The sequence below is a fragment of the Urocampus carinirostris genome, chromosome 13, assembly GCF_059441175.1.
Source record: "Urocampus carinirostris isolate Australia breed hairy pipefish chromosome 13, RoL_Ucar_1.0, whole genome shotgun sequence".
In the NCBI taxonomy this organism is placed as follows: Eukaryota; Metazoa; Chordata; class Actinopteri; order Syngnathiformes; family Syngnathidae; genus Urocampus; species Urocampus carinirostris.
This window is the reverse complement of record NC_142361.1, coordinates 6,556,326-6,576,460: the sequence shown is the minus strand read 5'-3', so window position 1 is coordinate 6,576,460 and position 20,135 is coordinate 6,556,326. Positions and strand designations below refer to the sequence as shown.

The following is a 20,135-nucleotide window of genomic DNA, read 5'->3' as shown; positions in this document are numbered from 1 at the left end:
GGTTTGAACAATTTCATTGACACTATTAACAGCAAATAAACAATGTGAGGTTTGAACAATTTTTCTCGACAATCTTAACAGCAATTAAGCATATTCACAATTTTGTTATATCTGACAATATGACATTTTAACAATTTTTTCCGACATTTCTAACAGCAATTAATCACACAATTTCATTATATCATATCCCAACAATATGAGTTTTTATCGACACTTTTAACAGCAATTAAATACATTCTCAATTTCATTATATCATATTTTAACAGTATGAAGTTTGAACAATTCTTATCGAAACTTTTAACAGCAGTTAACCAATGTGTAAAGGGTAATACTATTGTGCAAGGGCATAGCTCTGTCTTCTCACGTGGGATTCCATCCCACCCTCCCAAGCAGCATCCTCTGCACGGGATGCCCAGATGGGTCCTCTCCCTTCTTACTTCTACCTTCCACAACGACCCGAATAACCAGACCATTGCTGCCGGGACCCCCACAGTGGAGCTCCGGTTCCCTCCCCCGGGTGGGTGCAGACGATTCTTCTTTATGGCTGCGTCCTAGGCTTGCCGCTCGCAGATTGTATGGTATCTGCAGCCAATCGGAGCACAGCCACGGGGGGATCTGCCTGCACCTCCTTACCAGCAGGTTTCTGGAGGTCCAGATGGCGTCTTTGATGGTGGCGAGAGTGAGCCAGTCCTTGACAAAGTCGTTCTGTGACCTTTTCGACCGACTCACCCCGTAAAGCACGTACTGTGCGTCAGGGACCTCCCCTGCTGGCAAGTCCGGGAATTTTCCCAGGTGGCCGGCCATTGCCCACAGGTCCTCGGCAGCGCTGCACTCACAAAAAAGGTGCCTCACCGACTCCAGGGCGCCACAGCCAGGTCGAGGGCATGTCAAAATCGCTGACATTCCTCGGTGGTGCATTACGGCTCTGACTGAGAGAACCTCATGAGCCACCATCCATGACAGGTCCCGTAGTCTGTTTGAGAGGGCGGGATGATTCATGTTGCTCCAAACCGTTGTAGGCTCGCCAAACACAAGCCCCCGCACAGGACTCACTGTTGCTCGCTTCTGCACAATAGCACTAAGGGCCCTGTGGTTTTGTAAAGTGTGACATTCTTGTGTTTCTAAATCAAATTTCTTTAAAAAGTCCCGAATAAAGATATGTGTTGGTGGCAAGTTAAAGGACACTGGTATCAAATGATTGTTTGGTACAAGCTTTAGCTTCCGCAAGTACGAGCCCATCTAGAACTGGGTCATCGCTTGACTTTTGGGGTTGTTGGGTGGACCCATAGCGTTTTGGAAGTGGAGGGAGACATATTTGCTCCCCAGGAAGAGCTGGAGGTCAGGCACCCCTTTTTCCTTTTTCTTTTTCATTGTATCTCTTTTTATCCTTTCCCACTTTGAGCCCCAGATAAAGTGAAAGATGGCTCGGTCCAGTTGTAAAAGCACATTTCTTTTGGGCATAAAAGCTAAACTGATTGATAAGAGCAGTGGGAGGATGATCGCTTTGATGATTAGGACCTTCCCCTCTATTGTCAGTTTTCTTAGTGTCCACAAACCAAGTCTTTGCTTAACTTTCCTTGTCACATCGTCCCAGCTGGTCTCGCCTCCTCCATTCGCATTGAATTTTATCCCTAGAATTTTCTGGTCTGTCTTTAGCACTGTCAGTGGGAGTCCTGCCTTTTCTGTCTCTGTCCACAGTCCATAATTAGTACAAGAATACAATTTATCATTGGCAACTTTAAAATAACCTGGACCATCGTCAACTAACCATACTGTAAAGTCAAGTAAAGTCATGTTTATTTGTATAGCCCTTAATCACAAAGAGTCTCAAAGGGCTGCACAGATCAAAGACTATTGCAAACTATTGTTACAGACTATTATGACACCATCCCCTCATCTAAAACCTACATGAGGGCAAATAATACACATATTATCAACATAAAATATATGTTATTCATATGCTCTTGCAGGGGTGGCAAAGAAGTTTGACACAAAGAGCCGAATTTTTTAACCGTGAGAGTCAAAGAGCCACACCACGCACTGACCAGCATTAGACGTAATCCACGCAGATGAATGGCAGTCAGTTATGTGTGGAGCACCATAAAAACAACAAATCTGCCAAATTAATGTCGGGGGCGGTTGTGGCTCAGGAGGTAGAATGCTCGTCTTGGGATCAAGAGATCGCAGTTCGAATCCCGGCTCCCCGTGTTACATGTCGAAGTGTCCTTGGGTAAGACACTGAACCCCTAATACCCCCAATAAGCAGGCTAGCGCCTGACATGGCTGCACGGCCGCTATTGGGAAATGTGAAGCACACTGTAAAGCGCTTTGGGAAGTCTTGACTTGAAAAGCGCTTATATAAATGCAGATCATTTCATTTCATTTCATTTCAATGTCAAAATATAATTCATTATTTGTTATTAACTCTGATGGATTCAAGTGTGTTTTAAGAGGGGGAAAAAAAACTAAACATGAAACGAGGCAAAGAGCCACAATATTTAGAAAATGTGATGAGGCAAATAGCCGCATTCTTATTGGCCAAGAGCCGCGTGTTCGCCACCCCTGTGCTATAGAGTAGAAGTGTGGTTTAAGCTTAGATTTAAACATTTCCACTGAAGTTGCAGATCGAATCTCAGGGGGAAGAGCATTCCACAGCACCGGGGCCCGGATGGAGAACGCTCTCGAACCTGCGGATCTCTTCTTGGCTCTTCGGATCACTAGTAGACCAGCGTTTTCAGAGCGAAGGCTTCGGACCGGAACATAGGGGGAAATTAAATCTGAAAGATATGAGGGAGCAAGTCCATGCATGATTTTGTATAATACCAACACAACCTTAAAATCACATCTTAAGCTAACAGGGAGCCAATGCAGGTTAACTAAAATCGGGGGAATGTGATCAAACTTTCTTGTCTTAGTTAAAAGCCTCGCTGCAGCATTTTGTACCAGCTGAAGGCTCTTGATTTTGGACTTCGGAAGACCGGAGAGTAGTGCATTACAGTAATCGAGATGGGAAGTAACAAACGTGTGAATTATAATGTCCGCATCTGACTGAGACAACATAGGACACATTTTAGCAATGTTGCGAAGTTGGAAAAAAGCTGTTCTAGTAATATTCTTCACGTGTGTTTGAAAGGACAGATCGGGGTCAAATATGACACCTAAATTTTTAACTGAGTCACTCTGGGTGATATTACATTTGTCAATGTTCAGAGCAGTTTTTGAGAACAAGTCACGGCATTTAGATGGACCAATAACTAACATTTTGGTCTTTTCAGAGTTAAGGCGCATGAAGTTGTCAGTTAGGCAGGCCTCCAAATTTCCACAATTTAGTATGGCAGATTCCTCCATCAGAAGATATAGTTGAGTGTCATCTGCGTGGCAATAGAAACTGATATTATACTTGCAAATGATATCACCTAATGGAAGCCTGTAAATGCTGAAAAGAATGGGGCCAAGTACTGAACCCTGCGGAACACCACAGGTAACACTAAAGGGATCAGATGTCATTTCACCATATTTAACACAGTGCGTCCTATCTGAGAAGTAGGATCTTAACCATAAAAGGACGGTTCCTGAGAGACCAATCCATTTTTCCAACCGTTCTAGTAAGATATTATGGTCCACAGTGTCAAAAGCAGCACTAAGGTCCAGCAGCAGCAAGAGTGATGAAGCGCCGGAGTCCATTGCCAGTAGAAGATCATTGGTTACCTTAATCAGGGCTGTCTCAGTAGAGTGGTTAGCCCTGAATTCTGATTGCATTGATTCAAAAAGGTTGTTCTCGGATATAAAATCATTCAGCTGCTGTGCCACAACTTTTTCAAGTACTTTAGAAAGAAACGCTAGGTTTGACACAGGTTTGGGGTTTGAACAATTTTTATTGACACTTTTAACAGGAATTAAACACATTCACAATCTCATTAAATCATATTCTAACAAAATGAGGTTTGAACAATTTTTATCGACACTTTTAACAGTTATTAAACATATTCACAACAGGTCTATAATTACATAAGCTTTCTGGATCAAAGTTGTGTCGTTTCAGTGTAGGTTTAATAACAACGGACTTAAAAGCCGCTGGAACTACACTTGAGGAGAGTGATATGTTTACTGGTCAACCATTACACACTGAATGGCCGGTCCGGGCAATTTTTATCCTATGGTGTTTTGACGAGGAAACTGAAATGTTTGCCTGCCTTCTTGCTGGTATGGATACACCCAAATAAATAAGAAAAACTTGTGAAAGGCTGTATAAAAAATGAGAAGAAAAATGGTGCAGTTACTTTGAGTCACTGTATTTTATAATCTCATCCCCAATTAACTTGAAGAACAAGGAATATCTGTATATTTCCATCAATCCATTATCTGCACCACTCATCCACAGTAGGGCTGCGAGGGTGCTGGAGCTTAACCCAGTTGCCAGCCAGTCGCAGGGCATACAGAGACAGACAACCATTCACACGCTCACTCACACCTAGGGAGAATTTGGAGTCACAATTAACCTGCATGCATGTTTTTGGAATGTGGAAGGAAACCGAAGTGCCCGGAGGAAACACGCGCAGTCACGGGGGAAACACGCAAACTCCACACAGGAAGCCTGATAGCTAGATCTGACCTCAGAACCGATCCATGGACGTGCTAACCAATCAGCTGCCGTGCCTCCTTCTCTGTATTTTTATTAAATATTGTTTATTCATTTGCCCTGCGATTGGCTAGCAACCAGTTCAGGGTGTCCCCTGCCCACTGCCCGAAGATAGCTGGAATGGGCTCCAGCACCCCCGCGACCGTACTGAGGATAAGCGGTGCAGATAATGGATGGATGGATGTTTATACATTGGGATTTGCTTAATATATTAAATGATTTAACCCCCAAAAAACAAATGAATTGACACAATTTTAAGAAGCCAGAGGATTTCTTCTTCAGAAGGGGGGAGTGACAAAAACAATTGAGAAGCACAGTACTGTATTATGTTTTATAATTATTATAGGTAGTCAATTAACAAATATATAAAATATAAAACAAGACAAGCCCTATATTTTTCAGATTAAATTTCCTCCTATGTCCCTTCTCAACAAGGTTTCTTCATTTTCCTCATGCTGATGTTTTGAGGTTTCCCTTGCCCTCATGTAGGTTTTAGATCAGGGGATGGTGTAATAATAGTCTAGTCCAGACCTGGGCACTCCGGTCCTGGAGGGCCGTATGTTCTGCATGATTTTTGAGGTTTCTCTGATCCAATACAGGTGATTCCAATCACCAGTATCGTTAACGAGCACTTGCTAGCTTGCTAACGAGGTTATAATTTGTATCACCTGAGTTAAAGAAGAGCAAACGCCAGTAGCTCAGGAGGTAGAGCGGTCGTTTTAGGATTAAGGGATCCCAGTTCGAATCCCGGCTTGTCCGTGTTACATGCCGAAGTGTCTTTGGGTAAGACACTGAACCCCCAATACCCCCAATAAGCAGGTTAGCGCCCCACATGGCTGCACAGATCACGGCCGCTATTGGGAAATGTGAAGCACAATGTAAAGCGCTTTGGGAAGTCATTGACTTGAAAAGCGCTATAGAAATGCAGATCATTTCATTTCATTTCACTTCAAAATCTGGCAGGACGTATGGCCCTCCAGGACCGGAGTGCCCAGGTCTGGTCTAGTCTGTAATAGTCTGTGGTCCGTGCAGTCCTTTGAGACTGAAGGGCTATACAAATAAAGTGGCTTGACTGAAAATGCAAATCCTATCGAATCAATTTGAATTCCAGAAGTTTCAATAGAATGGAAAGTTGCAGTGACGTCACCGTTTCCCTGGCAACAAGCGGGCGTCAGGCTCCAGGTGCGGGCAGAAATTCCTACTGTTGCTGCAGGACAAAAGCAACAAGTCGCATTTCTGCTGCAATTGTAACTGTGTGCAATGGGGGGCTGTTTATGGAGCACAACACGCATCGTAAATGCGTCCGTCTTCGGGCTAACTGTTACGGAGTAATCCCGGAGGTGCGCGGTTCTTCTTGGGTCAGCAGACGCCGCAAGTACCTCTGACTTTTGGAGCCAACATGGCCGAGGACGACTGCGAGTGGGTGGTGGAAAGCATCGTGGGCTACCTGGGAAGCCCCGAGTGGGTTATTCCTATCACAGACTTCATGGAGCACAAATGCACAGGTCAAATAAAATAATCTGTTTTATGTAATTATTATTATTATTTTTCTAGCGCTTTAGCTACGCTAGCTTCCATTTGGGCTCCATACGGAGTGTTGTTGTTTATCTGTATAACGTGAATATCTCGGTGCCGCTGAGTATTATAATAAAAATTAAACGAAACACTCAATTATTCTTTTGCGGAGCAATTAAAAGCGTCTGCGTTATTCAAAATGTCATTTAAAAGTTGAAATATTAAGAAAAATGTATACGCCACTAGCTCCGGTAGCCTCCATTCGGGCTCTCATGCCAAACTGGCCTGCGAAGGAGAGATGTGTCTCGGGATCACTCTTGACATTTCGGGTGTAGATCTTTCAAATACCGAACACAATATTTTTTAACATTCGGGAATCAAATACATTTAAATGGACGGGAAAAAAATGTAGAAAAAATGTTTGAGTTGACTGGTATGGTATATTCCCAATTAGATTAACTACAGTATAAGCCTTCTATTTGTATAAAAATACAACTGACACAATATCACAATTAAGCCTTTTCATTCATTTAAACCTGGTAGCTTATCTTGGGGGGTAAAATACATTGTGACAGGTATAATGTAAACATCAAGAGGCTAAAATATAAGAAAAATCAATTACCACTATGCTGGATTCACATATGTATTTGGTGCTAAACCTAGTACTCGTGTTTTTTTTTTTTTTGTTAGATATTTATAGTCTTAAATATCAATTTCTTTAACCACCAACACCTTTACATTTAGCTTTTAATTGTTAATATGACTGCACAGTACTAAAAGTAACTCACTAAATTTGCCAAATTAAACCAGAGGTTTTTGAAACAAAACGATAAAACGTAACCAAAGTCAAATAACGTGACTGTGGGCACTCGCCATGTCTTTTTTAGTGTTTGACGATGAAGACGAAAGTAAGTTGGTGTACACGGAAATCCATCAGCAGTATAAGAAGCTGGTAAGTACAGCTAAACTAGAGTATTTCAAACGAGTTAATTTAAACAAATGAAATGATCAATTGCTGATCAATCAAATCAATTTGTTTCTAAATCACCAAATCTCATTCTAGTGGGCATACATTCAGCATTGTCCCCTTTTTGTAGGTAGAAAAGCTATTGGAAAACTACATGCAGGAAGTGGGCATCAATGAGCAACAATTTTTGGACGCGTGTACCTCCCCTCTAGCCAAGTCTAAAACAGTGCAGGTGATAGCATGCTTCACCTCCATGTCACACCTGAAACCTGTAAACGTCCTAAAATGTGTTCGAAGTAAAACAATGTGAAACTTGTGTTTTCTTTTTTGGCACCAGTCTGTGTTCCAACCAGTACTGGCCACTGACGACTTCCACATTTTTCGCTCCTTGATGGTCCAGAAAAACATGGAGCTGCAGCTTCAGGCCCTTCGGGTGATAAAAGAGCGTAACGGTAAATTTTCAGTTCCATACTTTTATTGGGTTTAGCTTTTAAGTTGGTTCACTGGCAAATGGTCTGAAGCAAAACATAGCTTAAATTGCGTGAAGTAATTATGCAACCATGTAGCAAGATTTGCAAAAGACTTGCAAAGTGGGCAGCACGGTGGGGCAGTGGTTAGCGCCTGTGCGGCACAGTTCTGTGGTCATGAGATCAATCACCCTGTGTAGAGTTTGCGTGTTCTCCCCGTGCTTGCGTGGGTTTCCCCTGGGCACTCTGGTTTCCTCCCACATTCTAAAAACATGCATGTCAGGTAAATTTGCCGGTCCAAATTGTCCCTAGGTGTGAATGAGCAAGTAAATTGTATGTCTCTGTGTGCCCTGCGACTGGTTGGCAACCAGTTCAGGGTGTCCCCTGCCCACTGCCCGAAGCGCACGAGATTCTGACCTAAATGATGAGAAAGGTATCGTGGGAAGGTATTCGTTCGTCCTGAACTGAATCAAATTTTATTTGTATAGCTCTTTTGAAGCATTAAATTGCCATTCGAAATGCAGTATTAAAACATTCAGTGCACAATTAGATGAACAGAAGACCATTGGGAAGTAATTTTGTTCTCTTTAAATATATAAATAAACGCATGGCCACCCGTATTCTATATGTTTGTCAATCACAATGCTAAGTTTGAGCTGGGAAAAACTAAAACACTATTCTCTCCACTCTTAACGTATCTTGTACCATGACTAAAATTTGTTAAATAATTAGATAAGACCTAATGCCTTTTCATGCTTGGTCTGTATCCCTAGTGGTAAAGTGGATAGGATCTGGCCTCGCCAGTATCTGGGTTTGATTCCTGTTTTGTTATGGAATTGTGAACAACCATTCATTGCCCTGGTTAGGATATCGGCGCTCCTACCATGGCCATCCGGTTATGCAATTTTGGTCAGTGATCAAATTTATCTATTGATCAATTACTGCACAAATATCGTAACACAGTTCCAATATTGTCTGCATGTTGGGCTTACTAGATCATAAGGCGCATTTTCAAATTTGGGGCCAAGTTTAGTTTTTTTTGGATGCGGATTTAGTCTGGAAAATACTGTAATTAACATAAGCATGTAGACATTCCCGTTACATTTCATTATGGTTTCTCAGGAACGCTTCCCGATTGCCTGACTGATGGCGAAGATGTAATGACGGAGCTGCAGCAGCAAGAGATGAAAATCCTACAGGAGGTCCTTAGGTAAGGTTTGACAGATGATTTTCAGACAATTAGGAGGAGAATAACCACCTAACGTTTGTTTTCATGATCGATGAATCGTCAATTATTTTTTTTTTTTCGGTGAATCAGACTTCTTGAAATACAAATTAAATTTTCTCCTTTTTAGTCAAATATTGATGTTTTGGGCAGATATTAAAAAGTGCCAGAAATACCATAATACTTTATTGTATAATATAAAACAGTAAAAGTGATTACAACTTTAAACATCAAACAAAAAATACATACAAATATATATGCTATACACCCGCAAAAATGTTTTCCTACCACCTTATCCAAAGGTTATATTATATTTGTATTTATGATACAAAAAAAGAGAAATACATTTCATATTATGTGTAGCGATTCTTTTTTATGCACAAAAAAATATCAATAATGTAAACCCACTTTTTAAAATTTTGTTAAAGCTTTTGGGTTAAATCTTTACATATGATAAACATTTCCCGATATGAAAATGATATATACAGTAATATGCTTAAGAATCTGCCCCTTGTGTAATCAAACAGTGTCATTATTATTATTTTTGTTTATTGTATTCACTTAATTACAGTTTTTTTCCTCTGTACTTCTGCAGCACTTTCTGTTCCCTTGAAAATCGATTACTTTGTTTCGTGATGAAACTGTTTAACACCTCAAAGTTGAAACTTTCATGCCAATTTTGTAAGTAATGACGCTATGTTCAATAAATTAAAAAATGTAAGATTACTCTTTTTATAAAAATGGTCTTGGACCCCTTGCCGGAACCAGGTGGTACCACAACCCTCAGCGTCACAACAGAATTATTTGCATTTACGTAACGTACTTGATGGCTCATAAATCATGTGACACAAAGAATCGTTTTTTTGATTTGTTGACGACACTTTTAATAATCAATTTTATTCGATTTTATCGATTCGTTGTTGAAGCCTTACTATCAATTACAAGACAAATCTGTGTTGCCAAAAAAAAGCAGACGCAAGGCTAAACAAGCTTCTAATTCATTTATAAATGTGTAATGATCTTCTCTAAATCAGCGCATATGCTAGCTTGTTCTCCTGATAGGATTTAGCCAGTGACATCCTGACCCAGAAGAGAAGTCCTCTTTAAGCTACTTAGGCCCAGGCTGATTTCAATTCGAGGCGTTCAAACTAGTAGCAAATCTTGAAGAGGAAGAACAACTATTTCTTCCCCACTATTTTTCTAGAGAGATTTTTGTTAGTGCCAGTCAGTCGATGTGTTTCATCGGGCAGGGTAGGTAAGCTTTTGGAGTCTGTGTTGACTGAATTCAATGCATTTGCCCGTTTGATGCAAGGAGGGGGGAATCCATATACTGCCCGACAATGATCATGTGACCCCGTGCAAGGGTTTGGCAACCAATAATGTTGAAAGGATTATATTTTATATAAAGCTTTATATACTCTAGCTTTATATAAGCCTTATCAGGCAACCGTATACAGACGCTGCCCTGCTTACAAACGAAATAGGTTCCGGACGGTCGTAAGTTGAATTTGTTCATAAGTTGCTACAGTGCTACATTTTGTATGGAATGTATGTTTAAGGTTTATATAAGTATGTTTGAGGTTTGTATAAGCAACATGTATGGTTTTGTACTAAAATATAAACATTTCATAAAATAATGTGCTCTATAAAGATAAATAAAGTTATGTTTAACTTACTTGTGGAAGATGGGCTTCAAGAGTTAGGCTTCTTCCTCCCCCGTGATAGAAAGTGGGCGAAAAAAAGCGATCCAACCATTTTCTCAACCGCGTCAAGCTATCTTATTACACTTTCCTTTCAAAAGAAACGGCTCGCCTCTTCTTTACCCTTTACACCAATCATATTGATTGGATGCATGAGATATCAAACAATAAAAATGTCAAAGTTCTTAGCCTGCTGGAGATACAATGTTTACACACGAACTATGAAGAGGAGGCGGATTTCTTCTTCGGGGTGGATGCTGGGTGAGCTCTCAGAGCCACACGCCGGTAGCGCCGAAAAGAATTTCTACAGTACTGTTCTGTGCTCGGAAAAAGGTGCACAAAATACAAAATCTAGCTTAACAGCAATGTCCAAGTATTTTTCAATATCCCGAATTTTTTTTTCGTATCTACCCTTTTTCGTAACTCGAATTGTCGTAAGTAGGGGAGCGTCTGTATATCTATATTCATTGTAAAACATTAAGAATGTTTGTGTCATGTTTGCCCTCCTATCAAAATTATATTATTTTCCATTATCAAACATTTTTGAAAAAGCTCCAGGGAGCCACTAGGGATTGGCAAAGAGCCTACTGCGGCTTCAGCGCCACTTGTTGCTGAGCTACGCCCCGGCTAGAGCAGAAGCCAACGAGGGACTCTAAATCAAAACTATGGTTTTTCACATCGATATTTTTTGAAGGTCGTACTTTGGATACAGTAAATTTACCCACTACAAATATAGCTTTTGGTGACAAGGATGAAATGATAAACTAGGGGTACGAAAAAAACCTACCCGTGGGCTGCATGCTTTTCAATTCGGCCGTCAAATTTTAAAAATACTGAGGATAAGCGGTGCAGTTAATGAGATAAGATGAGATGATATAGTGCGTAAAAGATTGTTGAAAAAAAAGTACTACTTTTAAAAATGAGTTGATTTAGTGCCACTCTCCTCCCCAGTGTCCCAACATTTAAATAGCTGGCAACATTCTTCTTTACTTGCTATTTTTTATGTCAGCATTTCTTTTATCTACAGAAATATTAATCAAATTTAATAAATAAACACTTCTGAGCTAGCCGTATAGCATTTTTTGTTTTTCAATGCATATCCTCAAATGTAATACTTTAAAAATGACATGTTTTATTACTTTGCTCTAATTCTGAGTGATTCCATTTGATTAAGTGGTCTATTAATAGATACAAAATTAAGAAGATATAAAATGTACATTGAGATGTTTGCATGTTTATTTATCGCTGCTATTCTAAAAACAGTTATCTTCATTTGATGTTTTTTAATATCTTCTCCATGAATGGAATGTTTACCAAAAAAGGCCAAAAATAGATACATCTTTTAGAACTGGCAGTGACAATATGGGAAATAAATGGATTATCCCACATTACCTTTTCCCCCAGGTATTGCCGAGATATTGGACTGCAGATTTCATTGGTAGATACAAAAATAGCATTTCCAATTCCTTCCTGGCCCTACAGCCCAATTTTTTTAACCCAATGCGGCAAATCTCAAAGTTTGCTCACCCCTGTGATAAACGACTTAAGGGGCAATCTATCTGTAACTCTAAACCCTTTTATCAATATGGACTAAAAAAATACTAAATTATAAATAATGATTAATACAGTAATCGATCTCTGTATCACGGTTTACTTTTCGCAGTTTTGATACTTTGTGGATTTTCATTGTGCATTGTGTTCTGCAGCAGACAACACACAGCAAATGCTCTCACTGGGTTAAATTGGGGTTTGTGTGAGTGTTGGGTGGTTGTGACTGTCTGCGTACACCAATGTGATTGGCGGCTGTATGCTGACAGTAAAACAGGGGCGCACAAGTCAATTTTCCACCCAAAGCCAACGCCATATTCATGAAACGGATGACCTGGAACTTCAACTCGCAGGAAAATGCCACGTTCGTGACTCTTGTATTTTAATCATCTCAAAGACCTGTTTTACCCCGAGGATCCCTGCAGCTAGCCGGCCGCTCTCTACTTCACTTTTTTAACACTGAAAGTAGAAGTGCTCCAAATTTACTGTACTGTTGTATAATGACTATAAAAGACCATTCAACCGCATTCTGTTTTTTTTTTTTATTCCTAGATCTATAGTTGTTATATTGTTACGGTAGATAAACAATTGTTTCTACTTTTTGGGTTTTGACAATTGACTTTTTTGGAACGCAACACCGTAAAAAAAAAAAAAAGGATTACTGTATTAAAAATATTTGAATAATGAATCCGTTCTTTATTTAACAAAAAAGTGTATCTCATAAATTGCAAATATTTAAATGTTGACAAAATTAAATGCATAAAAACTTCTTTTAATTTTTTTCCAAATCTGCTTTTCTGAATGACCCTTCTTCTTTTTCCCTTTCAGAAAGTCCAAAGAGGAGTATGAGGAAGAAACGTCATGGAGGTATCTCCTGGAGGAGGAACGCTCGTGCTCAACATCCACCGGCGAAACGCACGACGGAGTCTTGGCCAAGGTTGGAGCACCAAATTCGAGTCTCTTTTGCAGTGTTTGGTTGCCAATGCTTCTCAATCTAAATATTTAGCCTTTTTCTTCCTCAGGCTGACAAGAATGGCGCAAACACACCCCGAACACAAACCATGAATGGGAAGAGTGAAGCCCCGCAGTCCAATCAGGTACCTATCGCAAAGGTTTTCTTACTTCTTAGTGTTTGAAAACGGGGACCCGAATGAATATTGTTTTGTTTTAATTCTAAGCTTTAAAAACAAAATTTAAAGTAAGTAATCTCCTAAATCCTGGTGTCCACATTCGTGGACATAAATGCACAGCAAACAAGAAGTTTGGGTCCTAGGAGGTTAAAGTTGCTGTCCAAAATTTTAAAAATAGTTACTCTCTGCTACCATCTCCTGGCTTAAAGTCATGATTGCAGCCTCAGTCAGATCATCAATGAGTATGGAGCATGTCTCAGACACGCCTGATTAAACTCATCTTCTTTTTTCTTTTTTTTCCCAGGTTTGGTTTGGCATTTAGAGTGTATTTAAAACAGACTTTTTTTTACTTTACCATTTTCTTGCTACATTAAAAATTCTCCAACCTCCCGCCCTCTCCCCTCCTTTTTTCCTTACCTAATGTTTTGTGCATCCTGGATTAGATTTGGTAAAAGTAAGATAAAAGCAGATAGGCTAAGTGGAAAAAAAGTTAGAAACGCTCTTTGAACTTAGTTGAGCATTGTTAACACATATTTAATAGAGAAAATATTCAACTTTTAAAGGACACTTCAAACGATGCACCCCGCCTATTAAGACAAATATAAAAATAAATATAATATGCAAATGTCTGTGTGTACACTGGAGATCCAAATCAGAGAACAACTTACAAACAATTAGATAATTCTGTTGCGGCCATTTTTATTTTTCTAAAAAAACTTTTTCACGGGAGGAATAAGATATTTCAACAAAACTGCATTTTAGAAAAAAAAAAACGCTGATGAAAACAGGAGAACACTCCTGGGTGTCCATTCAATGGTGCTAATCTAGCACATGGTGCCTATTTCCTTGATTATCTGTCAAACCCTCTTTAGCTTGCATTCTAACTGCCAGTTTCACTGATTTTGCAAGATGGTGGGCCGTTCTAAAGTGTCTGTAAGCCTCTGGCAGCAAGTTTTTGTCCACTATTTCATAAACGGCATATTGATGCAGAGTACAAATAATAGTTGTCTTAACCACACATCCTATCTTGGCCGTGTTTGCCTGCAGGTCATTCAATGTGATAATGACCATCTTGGTTGCTTCTCTGATTAGTTGTCTTCTTCTTTAGGCTGAAAGTTTAGAGGGATGGCCAGGTCTCCAGAGGTTTGCAGCAGTTTTATGCTCTCTCCATTTTTATATAATTGCTCGCACAGTGCTCCAGGAGATATGAACTGCGAATGATTCTTGTATTCCATTCCTTTTTTCACAACTTTATCCTGGACCTGCCTGGTGTGTTTTTTGGTCTTTGTTATGCTTTTGTGATGCTGTCTGTTCTAGTGCTTTTAAACTGAGACTTAATGACACACAGGTGCACTCTGTATATCCTTGTTAGGCATTTAGGTCGACATTGGACCATTCAAAAGTCATCAAGGAACTTCTAAAGTCAGTTGGCTGAGCTTAGCGAACAGGGGGCCAATATTTTTGCAACACCCATTTTTCCATTTTTTTTTTAGTTGTAAATATACTATTAAATGTTGAACTGATTTGATTACACTTCAGGATTGGGTTTCACATGTTGTTGATTCTTAGAGAATATTTTCAGTTTGAAGCCTAAAATTTTAGCTAATCAAAGTATCTGTACTTAAAGGTTGGGTGCTTAGAATGAGGGTTCCACGAAAAAAAGTCGAAAGTTCAATATTACCTATATTAAGGTTGTGTTAACAGTACCCAACTGAGTTCAAAGAATTCTTATGCTTTATTTTCTATTGTTTCTATCTGCTTTTGTTTGACTTTTGTCTGGTATGTTTGGGGTGGAACAAACCCCCAGAAAGATGAAAAAAGAGTTTATTTGAGCGTGTCTAAGAAATAAAGGCAAAACATGTGGTACTCCGCCGCCATCTCCTGGCTCAAAATCGTGATTGCAGGGTTAAGTTTTCAAATGATGCACCTTACCTTTAATTCAACAAAGGGGCAATATGTAATCTTTAGGGCCTCCTGGTGGTACAAAAAAAACTTACACCCAGTAAGAAAACAAAACATTGATTTGAATGCCAGGTGAAAATTTACAAGTTTAATACCAATACACAAATCATGAGTAGACTCTTAAATCGGCGCGGTGTTTGTCTGGCACACTATGTCGTGTATCACTGAACCTCTTGTGCCAGACAACACAGTGCCATCTAGTGGTTAGATATTACTTATCGTTCCTTTAAAAAAAAAAATAAGAAAATGGCAATAAAACAAATGTTTTCGCTTAAGTAACACAATATCGATGTATGTGTGGTTTTTGCACGCAGTTCAAACACGAAACGGTCGAAAAACAGGAGCGCGAGACGGCAACCGACGTCAAGCAAGTAGGAAAACGCACCTCCGCGTCCTTGTCTTCCTCCGCTCGCAGTCCTGGTAATAGAAACGGCAACATTTGTCGCATGCGTTGGCGCAACACAATTTTCCAAGCGTGAACGCTCGTGCAGGCGACGGCAACGCAGAAATCCAAGTCCTGGCACCCGTCAAGGCGCCTGGTGGAGCCGAGCAGTCATGCTTGGAAGAAGCGCATAAGGAGGCCAGATTCTTTCAACCTTATACTGTGAGTCGCTCTTGACTGATGATGGTTTTAATGACTTCGACTACAGTGGTACACCTTTACACAAGCACCTCTAAACACCAAGTAAAGTCACATTTATTTGTATAGCTCTTAATTACAAAATGTCTCAAAGGACCGCACAGGTTACCATTACACCATCCCCTGATCTTAAACCAACATGTAGGCAAGGGAAAAACTCAAAACCTCAGTACGAGGAAAATAAACCTTGAGAAGGGGCCTCACAAGTGGTAATCAACTTAGTCATTTTGCTGGTAGGCTAATCTAAATACATGTATTATGTGTTGCATTCATCATTAGGCTTATATAAGGATTTTTTTTTCTGTCAAAATTGTTTTGAGTTGCTGACTTCGAGGCTAGCTTGTTGTTCTGCCTGCAAAACCTGTGAAAAAAAGTACTGGGGCTTTAAATGTTCTTCTTGTACTTCATTTATTCCTTTGATATATACTTCTATTATTGTATTGTTTAATTAAAATACTTGAATTTTCCTTAATTATTTTAAATCAGCCATGATGTGGGGGTAGGGCGCCCGCCCCGAGACTGGGAGGTTGTTGGTTCAAGCCTCGGCCGAGTCATGCCTAAGGCTTACAACATTGGTACCCATTGCTTACTGCTTGGCGCTCGGCATTAGGGGTTGGATTTGTGGGGGTCTGGTCACCTAATGACTCCCAACACATCAGCTGGGTTGAGCATGAAACCACACGAGGGCGCTCCAAGACCACTCTGTTTCTCAAAGGGCGAACAATGACGCCGTCTCCTTGTGCTTGCATGAATCCCCTCCTCTGTATCAATCTCCCAGAAAGAGTCAGAAATATGAACGTGTTCCTGACTCTAGCCACCTCCCACTAGGGGGATATGGCTCCGGTGTGTATGTGTGTATATATATATATATATATATATATATATATAAAATCTGTTTTGAAATTAAATGCAAATTGTTGATTAGATCCACTTTGATCTGTTTGGTTGTTGTTTTTTTAGAACCAATAAATAAGTCGTTGCTACAGCTACTCAGTACTTGAGTAGTTTTTTACACCAATTACTTTTTTTACTGTTGCTCAAATAATTATTCGGATGACTACTGTTTACTTCTACTTGAGTGATTATTTTGGAGTAACAATACTTGTACTTGAGTAAATTTTTGGCTACTCCACCTATTCCTGGTTTTATACATATGGACAATTAATGTCTAAAGCAACAACAAAAGAGCATTTGCAACGAGAATTTGCAAATTGGCGTTTGTGCTGCGCCTATTCCTTTTCTTTTCAGCAACAAAACAATGATCATGTTAACCACACGAGGGCGCTCCAAGACCTTTCTCAAAGGGCGAACAATGACGCTGTCTCCTTGTCCTTGCAGGAGCTGTCGGTAACTCAGCAGGGGCGTCTCCAGCAGAGGGCGTCGTACCTGCGCGAGCAGCGCGACAAGCTTCATGCTCTCAAGAAGGACAGGACCACCTTGCAGACCCCTCCGTCCCAGCAGGGGGCGCCCTGCTCTGCGCCCTCTCCTTCTGTGAGTCCTGCTGGACGCAGCCCAGCCCCATGGTCCAATTTGAAGCTTACGTTTTCTTCTCCCAGGAGATTTCTACGGAGGAGCACAAAAAGCTGCAGAAGAGAAAACACCTGGCGGAAAAACTCAAGGAAGAAGTCATCAAAAAATGAAATCCTTGTGCAATATGAATACAGTAACGTGTATTTATCTGTCTGGCAAATGGGAACGCTCATCTTTGTCCTATTTTTGGATGCAATGGACTCACGAAAATCTTCCTGGATGAGAAAAGAGCTTCTTTCACGCTGCCTTTGGCGTAAGCAAAGGCTGGCCCTTTTGGAGCGCATGTTGACTCGACCATTAGCGCATTCGGATCAATATTTGCATAGTGGTGTCATTTCATTTTGGGACACCACACGGCTTTGGCTAGCAGATGCCAGATGTAACAATTCCACAATATTCTATGCTGTATTAATAATTTTAGAAACGCATGCATGAGTTCTGGTGATCTAGAATCAAGCAGCTGGCCGAAAAGAAGAATTGTGTCATAAGTGAAGCGGTCAATACAAAATCTGAATAAAGTGGCCCCTCTACTTACGATCTACTTAAAATGTCCTTCCAGACACGACCACTAGAGGTCTGAACGCTTGAGACCACTCACTGCCAGTATTGTAGAATAATGATCTCAAATGCTCATATATAACAGACACGAGTCAAACTGGTCTTTGAAGAATCTGGCTAAAGGTGTCTGCACTTCACCATTATTGGACAACAGGGGTTTTGATCTTCATCGGTTACACAATAATTTAATGTGCAGTTGCATAACGTGCAGATGTTTGTACAGAGTGTGCATTATTTTCTCTCCACAATATTCCCCCTTTGATGGTTTAAATCAAGAAGGTAATTTAAGATTATCAACCAAAGTCTTTCTTGGATCAGAGTTTTCACCAATGTTTTGAACTGATCAATGCAATATTGGGAGAATTGCTCACAATTATAATTATTTGGATTTGCTGGTGACCGGATCGCCTATTAGGTGGGGCTGACTATCCACTATCAGAAATGTCCATAATAGCCTCTTTGTCCCTAATATTTATCATGAAGGAAGCAATCCTTCAAACATATTTTAATTTAGCTTTAAATTATCTATTTTGCAGTTCATTGTTTTGATAATGAATGATTATCCAAAAGAAATTCTTAGACTCTCTGGTCTGCCGATGGAGTGCAAGGGGGAGAAGTTTCTGTAGCAGGAATTAAAGGGAGGGGGGTTATTCTGTTGCCATCTAGAGATTATCTCCACAGCAATTGATCCAGTCCACGCTGAGGTTCGAAAGACTGACCGATCCATGTCACCAGTCCAATCTTTGCTCAAGCATGAAAATCTGTTTGAACTGGAGGTCGCCGGTTTATAGTTCCACTTGACATATCAATGGTGACCCACTGATGCTGGATAGGTTAATTGGAAAGGGAAAATAATCCTGCACCCCCTCCTTGGTTGTCAACAGCTCTTCTCAGTTATGTTTTACGCAATACTGACCTGATCCTGCACACTTGTGTTGTTGTTTTTTAAGGATACCGTCTCGTGCTCCCTCACTCCACCACCACGACACTTTGTTAGTAACCGCCGACGGCTTCCATGACAAGTGCTCATAAAAAAACTCCCTTTTATATTACGTTAATATGTTATTCAATTTCTTACTGTACTTTTATGTGCAGTTACTCTTGAATGTGCTTTTAGTGACAAGCAATATGTGTTTTATAGCTATTTAGGGTTAACTTGGATGACTTTGGTTGGCCGGTAACGTAATGTTTTTCAGTTATTTCTTACAGGGATTTTTTTTTTCAAGATACGAAGAATTCTAGATACGAGCTCGATCCGAGAACGAATTAATCTTGTATGTTGAAGGGGCAACTATAACATGAAGAGTATTGTCTCCTGAAAATATATACACAGTATCTGTTCTCCAGTAGAAAAAAATGCTTATAAATTTCTGTCACGCAATTATTAGAAAGATGTAGAAAAAAACTGGGACGTACAAAGAAAATAATGTTTTGGACTTTTATTTTTAAGGCAAAACTATAGAGGTCAAAGTAGCCACATCACACAATTTTTCTTCTTGTTTTAAATGATATTTTGTGTCGTTTTGCTTTTTTATGATTGTGTATTTTTACCTTTTTTATATGGAGGTTGTGTATTTTTGCTTATTTATTTATTTAATACTAGAACACCGTGAATAATACACAATCATGTCCCTGTAATCATTATTTTAATATTGAATGTTGACATAGGGATATATCGCAAACTATTAAGGCTCAATCAAAATTCACTATTTAACGATAATACCCTACAATTTATAAAGAACACTCACGGTGCTTATTTGACTACTTTGGTGCAATCCAATAAATTGCCCTAATCCTCATGTTTTTTTTTGTTTCTTTTTTTTTTTCAAAATAAGTTGCAGAGCCTTAATATTAAATATGTAATGTACAAGCACTATGGAAGTACAAAACAAAGGCAGTACTACTTCAGCTCAAAAGTGGCTTGGGTGAAAGGGGCTGAAGGCTGTTATAGAGAGGGTTTTTTTACGGGTGCTTGAAATACTTGAAACTGATTTTTCAAGGAGTACAAAGTGCTTGAATTTTGAGTGAAGTGTTGCCACAATTCTCAAGCGTGCCTAAAAATGACGCCAACACTGCTCTCTGGTGTCTTTGCTGCCATTGGTAAATTGTAATGGGAAGAACTTCTTGCAACTGAAAATGTAAGTTACATATTGCTTACATACATGTCATTCAGACCCAACACCTAGATTGGTATTTGCATTTTCCTCATGATAAATGCACATAGATGTTTTAAAATGCATGTATTAATCACAGA

At 39.8% G+C, this 20,135-nt stretch overlaps 1 protein-coding gene across 3 annotated transcripts; it reads left to right on the top strand.

Moving 5' to 3' along the window:
- The first annotated feature begins 5,800 nt into the window (after positions 1-5,800).
- cfap36 (cilia and flagella associated protein 36) lies at positions 5,801-17,857 on the top strand. 3 transcript variants are annotated; one of them, XM_088351700.1, is made up of 11 exons: positions 5,801-6,144; positions 7,042-7,106; positions 7,252-7,353; positions 7,459-7,573; positions 8,711-8,798; positions 12,890-12,998; positions 13,084-13,158; positions 15,468-15,573; positions 15,645-15,757; positions 17,132-17,284; positions 17,353-17,857. In XM_088351700.1, the coding sequence occupies exons 1-11, from the start codon at positions 6,039-6,041 to the stop codon at positions 17,431-17,433; spliced, it is 1,113 nt and encodes a 370-aa protein (XP_088207826.1). In that variant the 5' UTR covers positions 5,801-6,038; the 3' UTR covers positions 17,434-17,857. The 3 variants fall into 3 exon arrangements, with proteins under 3 accessions (XP_088207826.1, XP_088207825.1, XP_088207827.1); XM_088351699.1 differs by having other exon boundaries at positions 17,350-17,857; XM_088351701.1 differs by lacking the exons at positions 15,468-15,573; positions 15,645-15,757 and having other exon boundaries at positions 17,350-17,857.
- The last annotated feature ends 2,278 nt before the right edge of the window (positions 17,858-20,135 follow it).

Excerpts from the sequence above, each read along its gene's own strand:
- cfap36 (XM_088351699.1), top strand. The coding sequence starts at position 6,039 with ATGGCCGAGGACGACTGCGAGTGGGTGGTGGAAAGCATCGTGGGCTAC. Across the intron at positions 7,107-7,251 it reads ATCAGCAGTATAAGAAGCTG|GTAGAAAAGCTATTGGAAAA; the intron begins GTAAGTACAGCT and ends CCCTTTTTGTAG. Across the intron at positions 15,574-15,644 it reads TTCCTCCGCTCGCAGTCCTG|GCGACGGCAACGCAGAAATC; the intron begins GTAATAGAAACG and ends ACGCTCGTGCAG.